This window comes from Alternaria ventricosa, assembly GCF_023758065.1.
Source record: "Alternaria ventricosa strain BMP 2768 chromosome Unknown scaffold_13, whole genome shotgun sequence".
Taxonomy (NCBI): Eukaryota; Fungi; Ascomycota; class Dothideomycetes; order Pleosporales; family Pleosporaceae; genus Alternaria; species Alternaria ventricosa.
In genome coordinates this window covers 434,603-453,724 of record NW_026055693.1, presented here as the reverse complement: position 1 = coordinate 453,724, position 19,122 = coordinate 434,603, and the positions used below count along the sequence as shown (strand labels likewise).

The 19,122-nt window shown below is 52.1% G+C and overlaps 6 protein-coding genes across 6 annotated transcripts; 3 read left to right on the top strand and 3 right to left on the bottom strand.

The window, feature by feature from the left end:
* Positions 1-336: 336 nt before the first annotated feature.
* Positions 337-2,334, bottom strand: J4E93_007373 (uncharacterized protein; the record flags this gene model as incomplete). The annotated part of the gene is made up of 8 exons (XM_049345283.1): positions 337-511; positions 573-1,262; positions 1,312-1,408; positions 1,466-1,549; positions 1,603-1,766; positions 1,831-1,853; positions 1,903-2,145; positions 2,206-2,334. The coding sequence occupies 8 exons, from the start codon at positions 2,332-2,334 to the stop codon at positions 337-339; spliced, it is 1,605 nt and encodes a 534-aa protein (XP_049197513.1).
* A 2,496-nt stretch (positions 2,335-4,830) lies between these two features.
* On the top strand, positions 4,831-6,691 carry J4E93_007372 (uncharacterized protein; the record flags this gene model as incomplete). Its single annotated transcript, XM_049345282.1, has 5 exons — positions 4,831-5,049; positions 5,101-5,488; positions 5,544-5,779; positions 5,838-6,179; positions 6,227-6,691. The coding sequence occupies 5 exons, from the start codon at positions 4,831-4,833 to the stop codon at positions 6,689-6,691; spliced, it is 1,650 nt and encodes a 549-aa protein (XP_049197512.1).
* A 1,264-nt stretch (positions 6,692-7,955) lies between these two features.
* Positions 7,956-8,474, bottom strand: J4E93_007371 (uncharacterized protein; the record flags this gene model as incomplete). Its single annotated transcript, XM_049345281.1, has 1 exon — positions 7,956-8,474. The coding sequence occupies one exon, from the start codon at positions 8,472-8,474 to the stop codon at positions 7,956-7,958; it is 519 nt and encodes a 172-aa protein (XP_049197511.1).
* A 211-nt stretch (positions 8,475-8,685) lies between these two features.
* On the top strand, positions 8,686-14,053 carry J4E93_007370 (uncharacterized protein; the record flags this gene model as incomplete). Its single annotated transcript, XM_049345280.1, has 5 exons — positions 8,686-9,534; positions 9,583-11,412; positions 11,499-12,956; positions 13,010-13,034; positions 13,089-14,053. 5 exons carry the CDS (start codon positions 8,686-8,688, stop codon positions 14,051-14,053), a joined length of 5,127 nt encoding a protein of 1,708 aa, XP_049197510.1.
* A 1,033-nt stretch (positions 14,054-15,086) lies between these two features.
* J4E93_007369 (uncharacterized protein) lies at positions 15,087-15,613 on the bottom strand (the record flags this gene model as incomplete). Its single annotated transcript, XM_049345279.1, has 2 exons — positions 15,087-15,208; positions 15,256-15,613. 2 exons carry the CDS (start codon positions 15,611-15,613, stop codon positions 15,087-15,089), a joined length of 480 nt encoding a protein of 159 aa, XP_049197509.1.
* Positions 15,614-17,564: 1,951 nt separating this feature from the next.
* J4E93_007368 (uncharacterized protein) lies at positions 17,565-19,047 on the top strand (the record flags this gene model as incomplete). The annotated part of the gene is made up of 6 exons (XM_049345278.1): positions 17,565-17,765; positions 17,816-17,936; positions 18,011-18,110; positions 18,169-18,495; positions 18,547-18,677; positions 18,728-19,047. The coding sequence occupies 6 exons, from the start codon at positions 17,565-17,567 to the stop codon at positions 19,045-19,047; spliced, it is 1,200 nt and encodes a 399-aa protein (XP_049197508.1).
* Between the last annotated feature and the right edge of the window lie 75 nt (positions 19,048-19,122).

Genomic DNA, 19,122 nt, shown 5'->3' with positions numbered 1-19,122 from the left:
CGTGTCTTTTTTTGCTTTCTTTCTGGGAGATACCCTGCGTTCAATGTATATGTTTTAGAAGTTGGTGTGTCATGATATGCAATGTGATGTTATGAGTGATGGGATTGCGAGCATCACCCTGGCTGGCGAGCAGCTCAATGTAGCAGTAGGCGTCGTGATGATAAGGTGGCGTGTATTCATGTGTAGCAGTCGTTGTATCATGTACTCGTCTAGGAAATTCGTGCAGTCAGAAGAAAAGAAAGGAAAACAACGCCATTCCTGCATCGTCCGTTGCGTCATTGCTCTGCATATCCAGCAGCGAGCATCAACGTTGAATCATCCCATAGACCTCTTTCTCTAATTCGCTTCCCTGATCGGAGTGAAGACGACCTTAGCACTAGGCTTGGGTAAGATGGTCGACCGCCAAGTGAAGAGGCGCTTCGCAGTCGGGTTGACAAGCTCACAGTCGTAGTTCAAGATGACTTGTCCGAGGATGACCTTCATGACAGCTGAGGCGTAGAACCTTCCGGGGCTATAACGAATCGTTAGCAGTGTCTCCGGTAACAACAACCGAGATACAGCAAGAGACTTACCAGGCCATCCTGCCCGTTCCCCAGACGTGGAATGTCATGTCAAAGTCAGTCAGTTTCGTTGGCTTCTTCTGCATAATGTCGAAAGCGCCATCGGCATTCTCCAGGCTCTTAACGAGTTGTGGGTCAGCAAAGCGGAAACCGCTGAATGTCGTTGCTTCGGGGTAATCGACGGGGTTCGTCATGATGGCGCGGACGGGTGTGCAGAACCAATCTCCAATGTTGACATGTGTGCCGTCTTTGAGAGAGAAAGGTTGGAGCGCTGAGCGACGTGTGCTTTGCGACTCAACAGGTGTCAAGCGCGCAGACTCCTTGATGAAACTGTCGAGAAGCGGAAGTCCAACACCGCTTTGCTCGAAGGCGGCGTATTGGGACTCGCACTCCCTTCGTAGGGGTTCTACGTACTCAGGGTGGAGGCAGAGGTCGTGGATGGCGAAAGTTACGGTTGTGGAGACGGCGTGCACGGAGCCGAACCAGATGGCCATCAGCTCGTGGACGACACGCTGGGGTGTCCAGGGCGCGTTCTTGGGTGATGTCTCCATGATCCATTGGATGCAGTCGGCGTGTTGGGGCACTTTTTGGCCGAGCTTAGCTGCGTCTCGCTCGATGCATCGTTCTTCGGCGATAGGCAGGAGCCGGTTGAAGATGACAGCGTGCGACTTGAGCGTGCGAGCAATGATACCGCCGACGATGCTGTACGAATTAGTAAGGCGGGCTGATGTGGCTCGGCAATAGCACTTACGGAGTCATGAACCCGGGTAGCAAGCGAACGATCTCAGCGCAGATCAAAGTCTCCTCGATGTATGCGAGGGCGGAGACCATGAATTGCTCATCCTTTGCTGCCTTCGGTCAGTCATGCACGAAGTAATGAGCGAAGTGCATGGTACGAGACTCACCCAGATCCTTTCCAAAGAAAGATACTGCATTCGACAAGACGACTAACTTTACAGTCATGTGGTACACATCCGACTGCTTCTTTCCTATTGATCATTGTCAGCAGAGTTACATAGGTCATAGCTTGGCGTTTTATTACCGTTGATCACTGGGTGCCCAGCATGTAGCTCCTGGAACCTGGTGCGGATGATGCACGTAAGGTCAGGAAGGATCTTAGGCAGGTTGTTGGTCAAAAGTGTGCGAAGAGCGCGGATAAACCCAACACCCTCAGTACCACGTCGGTCAAACCAGTTGAAGCCGTGCCTGCGATTCGTTAGTAGGCCGAATGCACAAAGACTGACTTCGAGAAGCGCGAGGGTCGTCCTACATAGTGTAGAGGGGCTGTAGCATCTACAATTTGTCAATAATCGCCAAGAACGAAAGCTGCCGAAGAACTCACCTGCTTTGAGGCTGCCTGAAGTGACAGCACCGTATCTGGCGCATTGTCTAGCTCCTTGATCTGCTGAGGGTCGGAGACGAAGACATAGCGGTTATCCGGGGCGAAGAGCTCGAATGGCTTCCCTTTCGCCTCATCAAACGCTTTCTGGATAATTTCAGGGCCCCAGAAGAGATATTCCCATGCCTGGTACCGCTTGGTGATAGGTTTGAAGATGGTCTTCAAGATCCTTGATGGAGAAGAAGCCTGGTGAACAGGTCAGTGTGCACTCATAATGCATATGGAGGATGTGCATCCGGTACGTACCAGCTTCTTCGCAACCAATGCCTTGTAGCAAAAGAAAATCGATATCAAACCGAAGATGCTGCTTGCAGCATTGACCGCCAGTGGGCTGAGCGCTGGCAAATGTACGCTCTGCATCTCTAAAAAGTCCATGATGGCAGTAAAGTTTGGTTACGAAGTAAGACCTTGGATTGGGCTAATAGGCGCGGGGTGTCAAGCATTGGTACATATAGAAAGTTACCATATCGACGTTGCTCTAGTTACAAGTTTTGCTGCGCGGGCGAGCCGGTTGGAACGACCCGTTACATTACGTCTAAGCTTCTATGTAAGTGAACTAAAGTCATTGTCGGCTAGCTGAACTGTGCCACTGCACTGCAGCACGATCGATGTAATGTCAGGCCATCTGCATGCTACACAAGCTGCGTCGCTTGATGGACGCTCTCACCTATCGTGTGTTCCGCGGTTGATGAAAAGGCGAGCAACCCACCCTTCTCTAGCGCTATCACAACGTCTGCTGTCCTAGAAAGTAAGTAGACCCGATGCAACTACCGCGCAGAACACGAAGCGCCTCGTCCGTCATGCTGGAATGACCAACGGTCCGATCCATAAGGGTGTAGTGTGGGAATCGGGGAAAACGGTGAACGTCTGGACGAGTCCGAGGCTGCGGCTCTAATTCGAGGCTTGTGCGCAAACGCACGAACGCGTGGGCGAATCACAGCTGGATGAGGAAATGTTCCGTGCGCTAGATGACGGATGAGGCCCTTCAAGACCCCTGGCTATCGATACGGCTAGGTCAAGCCGCGACCCTTGATGGACTGCCGCCGACCAAGATGGCGAATAGGTGAGTGCACGGCAAGCTATCGATGTCGAAAAGTGACAGTTGCAAAGGCGCGCTTGGGCGGGTTTTGCCCCACATGGCACCACAACCAAGAGGTAGGACCGACCGCTCACGTCTGATTGGAGGACAAAAGCTCTGGTGGAGTGAAATCCGACGTCGGTCTTGTATCGCATCTGTACCTCGCTGCACCTAAGGAAGCGACTTCAAGGACAGAGCATACTTACCGCTGTATTCCCAGACCAGCAAAAGGACCTACCTCGGCCGTCCTTGTGCAAGCCGCCAGGTGACCTAACACGCCTTCATATCTTCCAGGGTCTCTCGAAGCAGAACAAGGTTTAATCGTCATTGCGTGCATACAGAGATATCGATAGCGGGAGACAAAGGTAACATCGCGGGTAGCATTGCCTGCAGGCAATGAGGTCCAAGGCCCGCTTCTCCATGGGTTCCTTTCTTTTTGATCATGCACACCTCTTCCCACGTGTCTGGATGCAGATGACGCGGACACACCCACTGGCCCGGCTTGGATCCTGGTAGCAATGCCTACGCACGTGCGGTTATGGATTGAAGCAGGCCATCGGTTCCAATTACACATCCGGAGTACGTTTGCGTTTTAACTGGAGATATACGAAGAGGCTTGCATGTCCTAGTACCCCATCAGGACGAGCTGGCGAAAAAAATCCTTCGTCCGGATATATTGTAGCTAGAGCCAGCGCTGCCATGGTACATCTTGGCGTATACGATCGACTCCAAGTAGATTTACCGGATGTCAACCGGATGATAGCGAGTAGTCGAGGTATTTTTTCCATGTGCAAACGAGCTCAGACCGACTTCGTATCCGGGCACCGCTCGAGAAGCGACCGACTAGCGCGCACATAGCATCCGCATACGTGTACACGGGGGAAGATGGCGACTGGCAACCAATATCTTTCTCCACTAGAATTCGAGATCCAGTCAAACATCTGTACAAATCGCGCCACATGACGCATCTCTTCGTGGTCGAGGTTGCTCGAGCGAACAATCGTGGTCGTAGTGGTGTGCTGCGACCAGTCGCAACTCTGCTACACTCTTGCGCGATCTTATAGCCGACGGTTCTGCTTCTGTTTCCACGCGATATCTTCAAGTTAAAGCTGTAATCCGACGTTGATCCTCCGGTCACACGCAAAACCAGATCAAGCCACTGGAAGACCAGACATTTGTGATATCGCTTTGAAAGACCCCACACCTATTCCTGATATGGAAGTCTGCCGACCCGAGCCGTGTGTGGAGCCGCGCGGTTGACGCACTGTCGAACAACCTTCCTCAAAAGATGGCAGCTACTGCAATGTGAGTAGTATGCTGTGGGTGCATTGCATGCTGCAATACCGGAGCAACTCCCTAGGTACTACCCTGAAAATCATGCCGTTCGATGACCCGCTCAGTCGCGCTAGCAACAGGTGTCGCGGGAGGCCTATCGATTGCAAATTCGAGCTTGCTGCTTTGCGATGATTGGCTCGGCCGTCTCGGTCAACGCCGCAATGAACAGTATATTCGGCAGAATGTACAGGCCGGTAGCCGCGTTTGCAACATCGACATCGATGCATGCAGAGCAGTCTGCTAGCTTGTTGGGAGGACCCGGCTGGTACCTACCTGCTGCATCAAATCCTTGCCTGTGTAAACAGCCCAATAGATGTACAGTCTAATGCAGAGGGCTTCCGGGGAGAGCTGAGGGGCGGGACGTTTTCTGTCGCTGACAGTCCATTGGAAACAGGATACATTAAGTGTTTGGAGTGTCGAGCGCTCCTCGTTCTTTCTATGCTCTGATTAGCTTAAGCATGGAGCTCATCATCACACCCACACAGGCCCTCGTGCCTTTGTCGGTTCTTTTCCTAGTTTACCACGCAATCCGAGCACTGTTCTTCGGAAAGCCAGAGTCCAAGCATTGGGAAGAGCTGCCAGTCGTGGGGCTCCAGAAAGGATGCTTCGAATGGGTGTGGGCGACGTTGAAGTCCATCCGGAAGACCCAGGACTGGGCGTTTGAAGGGTACCGCAAGGTATGGTAGTCTTCGATATCAGTAGAAATTTACTCATTCTTAATCTTCTAGTTTGCCAGCGTAAACAGCCCTTTCATCTTGCCTAGTATCGACAGGGGAGCGATGATCATTCTCCCGCCTCGTCTGATCAAGAAGGTTTACTCACTGCCAGAGTCCACTCTCGATATCCACGCGACGCAGAGTGAGACTATTCAAACGAAATGGACAGTCTGGGACAAAGAAGTAGCCGACAATGACTTCCAGATCAACGTCGTGCGTCATCAAATTACGCGCAATCTCGAGCATTTGACGCCGCTGATGGCGGAGGAACTTGATCGAGGCTTTGAGCGTTGGTGGGGTGGAAAAGGCGACACGGAGTGGAAAGAAGTCGCAGTATGGGATGCTTGCTTAAAGTTGATCGCTGGTGCAAGTAACGGCGCCTTTTGCGGCGCGCCGCTATGTAAGTCGCCCGTAGTGCCTGGTTGGAAGATGCGCAAGCGCTGATAGTGTCGCAGGCCGTGACGAACAGTTCTTGAACGATCTTAGGGATCACGCAATGAGCATCTTTGCCGGCGCTATGCTTATCAACGCATCCCCCAAGCCGCTCAAGCCAGTGACTGGCTTTCTTGTAGGATCGACTTGCTGGTACTTGCGCAGAAAAGCAATGAAGGGCTGCTTGCCTTTTGTGACTGAGAGATTGAACGCTACTGCCCGTTTCAAGGCTGACCCGAAGTGCGGGTGGACACCACCGGTAGGATTCCGTCCCTTGCATTAACGAGCTGCGCATCAACATACTTACCCGGTCCCAGAAAGATGGTCTCCAATGGCTTATCGATGAGTGCTACGCCGCAGCCGCAAAGGGAGATGCAGGGCAGTTGGAGCCGAAGCGAGTGGCGCATCGGCTCTTGTTGGTCAATGATATATCCCTTCACTCGACCAGCTTCACTGTGCAGAACGTCATCCTCGACCTCTTCAGCTCGGATCCGGCAATGGGGTATGTTGATGCTCTGCGAGACGAAGCTGCATCCGTGCTCGCCAAGTCTGGTGGTGTATGGACGCGCGATGCGGTGCGGGATTTGAAGCTCATCGACTCAATGATCCGGGAATCAATGAGGCTTAATCCTTTTGCCATCGTCGGACTTCCGCGAACAGTATGCATGCCAAGAAGTATCAAATGACTGGTATTAACGAAGTGCAGGTCGTTCACCCCGAAGGCATTCGTCTTCCAGTTTCCAACGTTCATGTGCCTCAGGGTACCATGATCGCGGTTCCAATGGAGCCAATCCACTATGACGAGAGTATCTATCCCCAAGCGCGCAGCTTCAACGCGTTCCGGTTTGCAGACCCGAACAATGTGACTAGCATCGTCGACAACTTTGCAACCAAGGACGACCTTGAGGCTGCTAAAGCGGACACGAACGAGCGGAAGGGCAAGTCGACTGCCACGCTTGATGATGCTTTCCTCGGGTTCGGGTTTGGCCGACACGCCTGCCCTGGACGATTCTTTGCCTTGAATGAGATGAAGGTCTTCATTGCGCATATGCTGTTGAACTATGACGTTGAGCACATGGCGGTTAGGCCGAAACCGTTGGATACTGTGTGGCTAAAACTTCCGTTGCACGGTGGGAAGATCCGTGTGCGACGAAGGCCCTCAAGCGCGTAGATAGAATAAACACCTTATCTGTTGATCCTTATCCGGTGTAAATCCGACAGCCGTCGCTGTATTGGGTCAAGCCTTTGCTACAGACACCTGCCGGGCGAAACGTATGGTCTGCGCTTCGTGTTCGATCTAGGGTCGCGATCGTGATGACGGCTGTCTCTACGACAACGGCAGACATGCACGGCGCCTAAAGTATGGCTCGGTTACCAGTCTGTTCGTCAATTCGTAGGTCTCAAAGCCCTCGTTCCGGCAGATCGCGAGAGTGCTCAGTCGCTAGCTACTCTTCCTCGTCGCTGCTTGTCTGTTCGCGCTCGGGGGCGCAGGAAGCCCTCCTCACGTAGAATCGCTTATCGCAGGTCGGACGACTTAGGATACGGGTGCAGGAGGGATTCTTGTGTTCCTCATGAGCAGTGATCCGAATGACACCTAGGGCTGATAGTTAGCTGAATCGGCCCAGCAGCATGTAGTGCTGAAAGAAACCGGTAGTGCGTGGAGCGCTTGCAGAGGGGAGTTAGCGACGGATCTCTACACAGATCTCACAATCCGTGGCGTCGTGCTTGCTACGATGTTGCTGTTTGCGCGACTGCGGTACCTCCCAGAGACGCATGAGGCTAATACCCTGGACAGTTTTGGCATGCTGTTCAGTCTTGGTCGCTACTTCCTGCTATCGTAGCTGATTTACCCAAGACAGACGTCGCTTCCTAGACGGAAACCTACAACTTGGTGCGGACCTTCGAACAAGTCGGGTAACACCATCGCTGTCATCGTGTTAAATAGTTCCTTTGATCAAAACCTTTGATTGAACACGTCGCCATCGGTGCGCGCGCAACTGCGGAGTGAATGGGCACACGGCTTCGCGAGCCAGGCGGGCCTTGTGCGTGAGATCATCGCAACTGGCATGTGGACCAAGGTGACCGAGATGCGTCAGTGCCTTTACGAGTATAGTGGCTGGGATCAGCTTGAGGCATCGGTATTGGGTGTTGTCGATTGTTGTTGGAGGAAGCGTCCCAGTGCCGCCCCCTTAAGGGAAACCACGCTAAATTTGGAAGCCACATGAGGATGCACGTGAGAGCGAAAGAGATGACCGCACGACAGCGTAGTTGTATGTACAAATACTGCCCACAAGCCTTTGGGACTACTATGAGCTTCTCAAACACTCCTGTACCAATTGCACGCGAGCCTGGAGACTGACCACGTGATTGGGTACTAGCGTGTAATGGATGCCCCGACCGGCAAGCTGCTTTCGGAACGCGTCGTCGATGCGCATTTACGCCTCCGTCCCGTCTGGCATCAATCGCGTCCCGTCGTCGGCAAGCCAACTACAGCCAGCTTCGCATAGCACCACAACGCCCGCCTTCATGCGCCGCTCGAGTTCCTGCCACTTTGCCGATGCGAGCATCTCGCCTGCCGCTCCTTCGCCCACGAACAGTTGCGCGTATATGATAGGATCGAGACCGGAGCGATCGGAGATATACCATGTGGTCGGCGGCGTGTCAAGACCGATGGCAGCCTGTTCGGCTTCGAATTGCGCGTCGAGGATGTGCTTCTGCAGTTGCAAGGATCGGGATGGCGATGCAGTGATGTCCTCGCGGCTGAAATGCTTGTCGTGTAACACTGTGCGCGCGACCTCTCGGATGATCACCGGCCTCGAGGCTACCTCTGTAACCGGAAGGGCTGTACCACCTTGATAGAACGCCTCTTCGAGTGCGTTCACGAGTGTCGTCTTGCCAGTACATTGGGCGCCGATAATGTAAAGACAGCGACTGAGAGCTGCCTCATTCGCCATTTTGTCTGTGGTGAGTGCTGGGGAAGAGACAGAAGTCAAGGCAGACGCCGCTCTTATGGTGAGTCTCGTCTTGCCGCTTTGGGTAGTTCGGTGTAACGTCGCACAAGCAAACGCAATCCTTCACGAATCACGAAGACTTTCGTCTGTGTACACCCCGCATCAAGCCACTCTCCTTCTGCAACACTGCGGCGCACTCCTCTCCACCACAACAATGAGCAATTTGCGAGCTTTTCGCGCTATTCTCTCGCGTGACTTCGATCCAGAGGTCACGTCATGGAATTACACCGTTGCCAACCTCCCGCAGGCCCGGCAGACAAACGCGGCTGGACTTGTCAAGTGCTTTTCCCTTGTTTCTTCGGGAACCGTGCAGGAGATGGTTCTGCGGTTTGAAAGCGCGCCCTCCAACCGTGTTACCCGCAAAGAGCCTTTGGACAGACTCCTCCTCGTTTCGCTGGCGGACTTCCGCTTGCGTTGGCCTTCAAAATCGCCAGATGACCCACCACGCGTAGCCACTGGCAGAGAAAACGGCGATTACGTCACAAGACTACTCACCACTGGCGTTGTACTCAATGGGATTCACTACCACTTCTTCGGTCATTCCAACAGCCAAACGAAGTCCAGATCATGTTTCATGTATGGCGCATCGAAAGCAGACATCTCTGTCAAAATCGAAGCTATGGGTGATCTTTCAAAACTCAAGTCCGTAGGCAAGAAAGCAAAACGAATTGGGCTGCTTTTCTCCAGCGCAGAGGCCGCGCTTGATCTCTTCCCGGAACGCTGCAGAGACATCGACGATGTCAAACGCGATGATTATGTTTTCACTGACGGATGTGGTCTGATATCTCTTCAACTTGCTCGACAACTGGCCCAGAGACGCAACATAATATATCGCAACCAGCGCTACCTACCGTCCGTATTCCAAATTGGATATCGTGGATACAAGGGCGTATTGACCTTGGACCCTGACCTCCAGGGCAAGGAAGAGGTACAGTTTCGAGAATCTATGAGGAAGTTCAAGGATGCGTCCGATCACAGTTTCGCGGTCGTAGACTATTCCAAGGTTAGATCTCCAAATCATCTCTTGGTTTACTGAGCTGACTAGACTTAGCCTTACGCCTTTGGTAGCCTAAACGATGAGGTGGTGGTGCTCTTGCATACGTTAGGTATCTCGGCAGATATCCTTCTCGACAAGCAGCAGCAGCACCTGCAATTCCTCAATAACGTTGGTCAAGGTAACCCAGGGGCAGCCTTCCAGTACCTTTCATATAGTGGCAGACTCGATCTAGCAGAGAAACTTCTATTAGAAGGCATTGGGTCTGTCCACAAGCTCTTGGGAAGGATGGTTCGAGAAGAGTACACGAAGATGCTGAACAAAAGAGACGAACAGCGATGTCGGATTCTGATCCGCCGCTCACGACTTCTCTTTGGTATTTGCGACCCAAGGAGCAAGAATGGTCACCCGGGAAAGCTCAGAGAAGGAGAATGCTTCGTGCGAATAACTGATGTTGACGGGCGAGCGCATACCATCATTAACACCGAGGTGATGGTAACGAGAAATCCATGCATGCATCCTGGCGATCTCCAGAAATTCAAGGCAGTAGATATCCCGGAGTTTGCTCATCTAGTCGACTGCATCGTGTTCTCAACGGAAGGGAGCAGGCCAAGCGCTGATCTCATGTCAGGTGGTGACCTCGATGGGGACAAATGTAAACCGCTCGTATGCATCTGCCTCGAACTCGCTGACATCTTTTCAGTCTTTGTGACTTGGGATCCAGATATCATTCCACGAACAATGGCACAGCCCGCCCAGTACCCAGGAGGCAAAGAGCTTGTAACTTTCGGCGAAGTGACCGGTGACGCCCGAGCGGAGTACTTTGCCCGATACACCAGTGCGTCCCTGGGGAAAGTCAAGAATCTCTACATGAGATGGGCGCGCCTTGGTAATGCCATGAGCCCTCAATGTCAACAACTCAATCGGCTGTTTTCTCAATGCGTCGATGGAAATCACATCCGGGTTCCTGACGACCTCAAGGAATTCACGAAGTTAGAGGATCCGCCTCAACCTAAACCCGCTGTCGCTCCCTTCATCTTGGATGTTCTGCATGATGCATGCACCCAGCTCATTCTCCAGGCTGACAACACACGACCTAACGACTGCGATGAAGTCGACGTGATGGAGCTCTTCCTCGCACGAGACAAGATGGCGATGTCTGAATTCGAATTACTGCATCTTCTACTACGCTGGTGTAAGCATAGCGGTGCAGACATCCTCGAATACAGCCACCATCTCGATTTCAGTGCTCTGAGCGATGAGCAGCAAATATGGTTTCTTAGCTGCCTTCCACCGTCTGCAACTGCGCCGAGTTTGGTACGGAACGGGCTTCTCCAGTCAGAACTCGTGACGCCTGACGAGTTGAGCAAGTTTCGCCTAGATCAGCCGCACCTGCACTGGAAGCCGGTCTTCAGATCGTCCACCGACCGTATGCAAAGATTCTTGCCTACCGTCTCTCAGGCCTTGGAAATCTTCCACAAGAAACTCATCATCTTGACGGTGGATGAACGTCTGAGCGTTGCGATATACGTACCAAAAAAGATTGAAAGAGCAAGCGAAGTTCAAGTCGACACCAGCGTCGTAGTCTTCGCTTTTCCCCACTCACAAGGCCTACATTCACCAAACTACAAGATGCTACCAACCAAGGTCAACTACAGGCTGTTTTGCGATGAGCATATGTTTCAATTGTACGAACGTCAGCGAAGTAACACATGGATCTTTCTGAGGCGTCCTCAGGCTGACGATTCGCTCTACCGAAATGAGAAAAACAAAGGAGACAAACGCAGAGCACGCGAGACTACTGTGCGCGACGGAGTCAACTTTGACTGCAAAGCTAGCATTGCTTTGGACAAAGTCGGTCGAGGAGTCCAGCAGCATATCGGCAAGGTGCAGCAAAACGGGGTATTGGGTGCGGTAGGTTGACGCTCTCTATGCCGGACTTCTACAGTTGCCGTGATACTGATAACATTTAGGAAATATATGTCATCAGCAACAGAGACATCAACTCGATGCGGGTACTTGACGAGTGGCTTACCTTCGTCGACACTGATGAAGTCTTACCGCTGTTTGAGAAACCGAATAAGAACTACGATATTCCTAGATTGGGTTCTAAAGACTGGACAGACTACCCCGAGACAGTAGTTGCCGTGGTTCGCGACAAGGACTTTGCTCACCTCCAAAAACTGAAGTCTGTGTCAGACCTGTCCACCATTCTTGGTTTGCTCAATGACCATGGTGAAAAGAAGATGCTTTTGGACACGTTTGCTCATATTCTTGCTTTCGAAGCAAGCTTGGCCCTCTCGCTAGATCGGACGAACGTAGCGTCGACTCTACTCGACTTCCTACCGAATGCGGTGTACCTGATACCCGCATTCTTCCAATCTCAAACGTGGGAGACTCACAGTTCCTCGTTGGAAGAACACCTCACCCACCTGGCCTTTACCCTACTGAGGCACCTTGTCCTGTTGTCGGAGGAGATGGGTACTCTCATCCGGCGTCCAATCCAGATCCTGTTGCAAGAACTGAAGTGCATCTCGTTGAGAGAATTCGCCGAGATCGTGGAGCTCATATCGCTCACGGTCCGCTCTTCCGAAACGGCCTTGGATCTTCTTCTTGGGGTGTTAGAGCCTGAAAGCTCACGGCTTCTGGTAGGACGACCGGCTGCAATTCGGCAATTCACGTCATCGTTGTTCGGCATCGCGCTTGACCATGTAGATGAATCATCTAGCGCTCGTGAGCAAAAGTCGCAAGAGTTTCTCGAGCTGCGCCTGGATGGCCATAGCGACATCTGTGCAATGGTCAAGGGCACACTTCGTATTGACTCTTCCTTGAATGGATTGCTCAAGGCTGGCGATCATGTTCGGCTTACAGCATCCGATCCACCGCAGAATGATGTTATCGCAAGGCTTTTCTCGATGGATGCTGTTGTGTCATCAGCTGAACCAGCCAAGGTTGCATTTCGGTGCCTTCATCATCCGCCGTCGTACCTTGACAAGTGCGCCTGGAGTGTTACACAGTGTGGGTCTTTTGTTACGAGCAAGACCTCGTTCGACGCTGTAACTGCTTTCTACACGGAGCGCGAAGCCTGTAGTACCATCTACCCGATGCTTCTCGGTCTTCCTCCGTCAAAACAAGATAAGTCGATTGGCATCGAGCTACCGGTGACCGTCGCCTCATCACTGAACGGAAGTCAGAATGCAGCGCTCACAGCTTCGATGAAACATTCATTGACGTTCATTTGGGGCCCTCCGGGTACAGGAAAGACTCACACAATTGTCGTCATTATTACCCAGCTGCTGGAAAAACTGCGCAAATTACGATTCCTTGTTACTGCGCCAACACATAATGCAGTGGATAACATGCTGAGGAGGTTCGTGGCTTACCCTGAAGCGAATAATGGTGGCATTGTCCCTGTTCGTGTATCGACGCAGGTAAGTGCGGTCACCTCACACACAGTTAGTAATTGTACTCACATCATAGCAAGCTTTCCAAAGTCGCTCAGGACTTACGTACGTACACATGTGACGCCATGGTCGGCAAAGACCTAAGCGCGAACTTCCCAGCTCGCCGTAAGGCGCAAAAGCGGATCAAAGAGGCTCAGCTCGTGTTTACTACGTGCACTGGAGCTGCCTTAGGTTTGCTTCGTAACGAGGCTTTCGATGTCGTTATCATTGACGAAGCCTCACAGCTTACTGAGCCCGCAACCCTAGTGCCTCTTGTCAAGGGGTGTTCGCGTGCGATATTAGTTGGAGATCATGTCCAGCTTCGCGCCACGGTTCAACAAACTGCTGTAGTAACCGGTTATGACGTCTCACTCTTTGAACGCCATTATAATTTAGCACCAAGAGAAGGCGTCGCAAAAGTCATGCTCGACATGCAGTATCGCATGCACCGCTCCATCTGCGATTTCAGCTCCTCCGAGTTCTACGACAGTAAACTTCATACTGCTGTTGCTGACAACGCGCGTCCACTGCCTCCTTCACTCTTTCCTTGGCCCAAGACAAATCGTATGGTTTGGGTTGAATGCGCTGCACCTGAAGACCTTTTCCAGCAATCAAAGTCGAATGCTGGCCAAGGCGACGTCTGCAAACGTATCATCCAGCTTCTGAAGGCATCACCGGCATCTAGTGGCTCGACTGCAACCCCAAAGGACTCCATCGCAACCCCTACTATCGCAATATTGACACCCTATACTCGTCAGAAGACTCTGCTTACAACAATAATTCCGAACGCTGAAGTCTACTCCATCGATAGCTTTCAAGGTCGTGAGGCTGACGTCATTGTGTTTGTCACGGTTCGGTGCAATGCTCATCACGCTTTGGGATTTCTGGACGACATGCGACGGCTGAATGTGGTCATGACAAGAGCGAAAGCTGGTGTTGAGTTGGTTGGGCACAAGAACACGTTGACAGCTGTAGGGGCCGCGGAGACTGTAGATGAGAGCAAGCTGGTTTGGAGGAGATTGCTAGATCGGTGCGAGGTTGTGGAGTTACCAGCTCAGGCCGAGGACAGTGGTTCCACTTACTGATGTGCTGTGTCGCACATCACTTTCTTCTCCATATCGAAAGCCTCGGTCTCAGATCATAGCCGCCGACCGCTATCCTCGGGACTGTTACCTGTTAAGTTGCGAATGTTCATGACTTGCACGCGATGCAGCAATGCACTTCTAATGCATCTATTACATAAGGCAATTCGAGACGACCCACAATGGCAGCCGGGAACCCGACGCGGCATCGGCAATCATGCCGGCCAAACAAGCCGTTCCATTCCCATTGCCGCAACCAAGTTCACCCGTGTTGCAATGACCACCTTATCCCCGTGCCGCGCCTCAACGTGGAGCCTCATGCTTCGCTGTGCCTGCACTTTGTTCAAGCATGCGAATCCTCCCAAGTGTTCACCCGGCTTGTCTTTGCAAGGTCCCAGTCCCGACGGGACGAATCATCATGTTACTACCAAGGTCCCCATGTTACTTCTATCTTCGTATGTTACAAGGACTATAACTCGGCCTCGTCTGCTCGGTGGCATCCTCGTACTCGACTGTCAAGTGTTGCGTTCGCGTAATGCCAGAATTTGTCTCCACCTTACTCTCCTCGCTACCATTCCGAAAACCCGGGCTCAAGATACTGTCCTGGCTATCGTGGCCCAGGGTGGTTTCAGATACGCCCGACTTCCCATGTTGCTTGGCTGACCGAAGAGTCTTGCTCCCGATTGTAGCGAGCTTCACACCCGACCGACTACGCGATCTGTATCCACTTGGACCTTGCTCACCGCGTGAGCTACCAAATATTCCCCGGCCAAAGATGCGGTCGAACAATGGCTGCAAAGTCGGTATGCAGGCGCCGATGATGATAGAGTTTCCCTCGATACTGGTCCAGATAGTGATGTCGGCCGTATCGTCTGTATTGCGTTATTAGCATGGCTGATGAAAACACCGAATGCGGGTCTACTCACAGCTGAAGTCAGGGCTCGCAAGCGCTGGAAGTCGAGTCGACTTGTACACAGCTACGGCTGCCGCACTGTTCCAAGTGTGAGCGGAAGTTCCAAGACGACCATACGCAAGCTTACATAGAACCCAGTCCCAGCGCAGCACTCAAGGCTATCTTTTTCTTGAGGTTGATTTGTAGTCCATACAGAACAACGGCGGGATATATCGCGAGGTAAAGGTCCACGATGGCGGAGATGGCTTCGCGACGGTCAGTCATGTACTAGGGTTACTGGCTGTGAACTTACTTCCAGCTACGATGGCGTAGTAGATCAGAATCCATGGGCTCCAGCAAGTACCATGGACGGAGAAGTCCCACTGCGACCGAGACGGCGTACACTGTGCGAAGATGATGATGACACAGCCAAACAGAATCAACAAACAACCACCGGTCATAGCCCACAGGAATACCCTATGTTTCCGGCTAGGGTTGGTGATTCTCGTCAGGAGAGCGACTACGGCCAGCTTGGGGATTCCGAAAGAGAATATACCGGGAGGGAAGCCCGCAAGGGTGTACAATATAGCACCGGACTTTTGCTCGTCGCTGAGCACGGAGAAATGTCGTCCATTTCCAGCTTGTACAGCTGCTATCGTGAGGCCAAGCATGATGTAGCCACATATCTACACGACGCGTCAGCATGCTGAGCCAGTGAGAGCATTATGAAGAGAGGACTCACCATCGACACTATGATCAGCCAGTCGTCGAGTCCCAGTCTTGATAAGATTTTGACTCTAACATAGAGTCTGGCCGCAACGAAAACAGTGGCAATCGTCGTCAACGAGATGCATACTGCCAAAACCGTTGGACCCTTGGTTTGTTGGGCAAATCCTTCGGGAAGATCTTGCGGTACTGCCATATTGTAACAAGGCTAGGTGTAGGACCAAATGATGAGGGAAAAGTTACAGTGCTGGAGCCTAGGTTCAGTTTGATATAAGCTCGACTGGATATCAGACTCTCTGCTTATCCCCTGCGCATGCCTGCAAAAGCATTATCGCCCTCTGACCACCAACACCAGGGGTAGCAAGAGTTCGTGCGCAGTTTCGTCATGTAGCGATGCGGCTTAGACCTGGGAGCTTTCAGAAGTTCGTACCGCCCCTGGTACCGGGCATGCTTTCCGGAACGACAGTACTTTTTCAGAAAGATGACGATCGTGTGTCAGTCTACGGACTATCTTCTGAACTGGGAAATGCGAGAGTAATCATTTCCATGCAGCGCGGGCGACGCCAGGCCCACACGTGCTCGCACGTACATCGGATGCATAGGCCCGTCAAAAGAATCGACTGAACGGGTGGCCCAACCCAATCATAGCCATTCCGGTCAGAAACATCTTCTAATAGACTGCATACAGCCTTGAAGTAAGGTCTACGAAAGCAGTTCAGATATGCAGTCGCGCATGGGTCTATCTGACTTTCGGTGAACAAGGTACCTGCTCCTGTCGCCAACTTGCTCAGCCAGCAGTAAGCAGACGTCCTGCCAATGACAGGGGTGAAGGACGTTGTCAGGCAGCCCGCTCGGCTCATCGATTGATCAACGGGCGTCCCGTCTGCGGGAGTCGATAACATGATCTTGGGAAGCGACAAGAGAAGCAACTAATATGGCAATCTGTGTTGCCTCGGGGTTTCCGATCTTTTCATTCTATACTCATGAAGGCTACGCCACATCTGCCCACATACATCCTTCAAATCCTTCTACAGGGTGTGTCTCACAGCAGCTGTAAGATCATCGATGGAGTGACTATTTGTGGTGCCTGGATGAGCTGATTGGTGTCCACTTAGCGACGGTTGCGTTGCCGATGCCGCACTAATGTGGCTGTTTAGCCGGCTTGCCGCTCAGCCGCTCTTTCGGGTCCAAAGCCACGGGCCGTGTGGGGGTTTCGGCCTGCCACTGACTCTTTTCGAGCCCCATTCCCCACACTCACACCACTCGCGACAACGATTCCCCTTTACAAGGAATCGCGACATTCTATTGGTGTTCGTCTCGTTCCATTTTGGAGCTCATGGAATGATCAGAACCTTCCAATGAGTGAGTCGAGCGATGGGAGACTAAATTGCAACTGCAAGCCTGCTCTATTTACGAAGGATCACCTTTACAGATGTTGATTATAGCTGATCAGAGGTCCTTCATGTAGGGGCTGTTCTCTAGCAGGCCATCATTCGAGTGCCAAGACGGACTATGGTATTGAAGTGGAAGTCAGGCCCACCGACTTGGGTGTGAATGCTCCGCGGATTCATCGTCCTTCAGTTGAAGCTTGTCATGCTGCGCCGTTTTCCGCCTCAGGGTATTCTTCTCGCCTGCTGTTGCCAAAACATCCTTCCCGTCTGATAACACGCTGCCATGAGTCGCAAGCCGCTGACCACACCGGCAATGCTGCTGTCCATCTCTGTGGAGACTCGGGAGTTGGACTGAAGGAATTGACTTGCAGTTATAAGGAAGCAACGTATCAGCTGTACATCCAGCAGTGCCGTGAATCCTTTCACCTTCAACCCGTTTTACCGCCCAATTACTTTCCTCTTACCCCTTGCTCGTTACTTTTGAACGTGTCAGAACTTTGCAAACATGTTAGTCGATCTCGGCATTGCAGTACGTGCGAACGACCCAAGCGCCGTTCCATGCCTACTGGAGAAGCTGTCGGAATTCGGGGGTAAACCCTCTGTTGATCACAATGACACTCGCATGGCAATGCTTTCGCAGGCTAAAGCGCTCGTCAGAGCGCTGCAGACTCCCCGTGAGACCATGATCGAGCAGAACTGGGCCCAGGTATGTGCTAGATCTTTGAAGAGGTTTCTGTATCTAAGTGGTGTCACTAGCCCGGCTGCCATACCGCCATCACCACCTGCTATAATGCAGGTGTGTTTGGTGTACTTGGGGACAAACCAATGAAGGTGGACGACATTGCGAACAAGCTTGGAAAGCCTCGCGAACTGTTGGGTAAGCTTGCATAATAGCGACTCGTTCCGCGACCTCGCTTACACTGGTAGCTCGCTTGATGAGGCACATTGCAGCCATGGGTTACATCACCGAGACCGACAGTGATGAATACATGGCGACAAACTTCTCGAAGGCCTTAACTATTCCTATAATCGGAGATGGCTATCCAGCCCTGTAAGTTTTCTCGGTGCTTGAGACGTTGCTAAACCGAGTCCTGTGCTGATCAAATTAGTGGCGGTGGAGCCCACCAGTCTTGCAGCAAGTTCTCGGAGTACTTGCAGAAGAACGACTACCAGCTCACCTCAGACATAACCAATGGGCCGTATCAGTATGCTTTCAATACTGAGCTTGACATGTTCCGGTATCTGGATACACATCCGCCCCTGGGTCAGCAATTCAACAACCATATGGGTGGCTATCGTCAGGGTCGACCAAGTTGGATGGACTCGAACTTCTACCCTGTGCAGGAGCAGCTGATAGACGGCATGGCCAACTCTAAAGACGCCGTCCTGTTGGTAGACATTGGCGGCGGGTACGGTCAGGACATCCAAGAATTCAGGTATGCTGCTACAAGGCCTAGTCCAGATTCGTATGCTTACGAAACATTTAGATCGAAATATCCTCAGGTACCCGGTCGGCTTGTACTGCAGGATAGACCTTCCGTTATCGATGGAATCGAGCGACTGGATCCCAGCATCGAACGTATGCAGTATGACTTTCATACTGAGCAACCATTGAAAGGTACGTCTAGGAGCTGCAGAGTTCCCCGTCAGATGCTAATCGATTCCCAGCGGCGAAGGCATACTACATGCACTCGGTGTTACACGACTGGCCCGACGACGTGTGCAAGAGCATCTTGAAGCAAGTTGCTGGCGCCATGAAGAGAGGCTACAGCAAACTGCTTATCAACGAAAACGTCATTCCAGACAAGGGCGCGGACTGGCAAGCCACTGCTTTGGATATGATGATGATCACCCTTTTTTCTTCGAAGGAGCGGACGTATTCGCAATGGAGTCAGCTGCTGGAGTCACCTGAGCTCGGATTGAAGATCGTCCGTGTCTGGACCGTTAAGCACTCGCAAGAGAGCTTGATCGAATGCGAGCTAGTCTGAGCCCTTATCGGCGGAAGTTAGAACGCTTCAGAAGCTTGTAGAAAGAATAAAAGTTGTATACATTCTTCCTTCCAT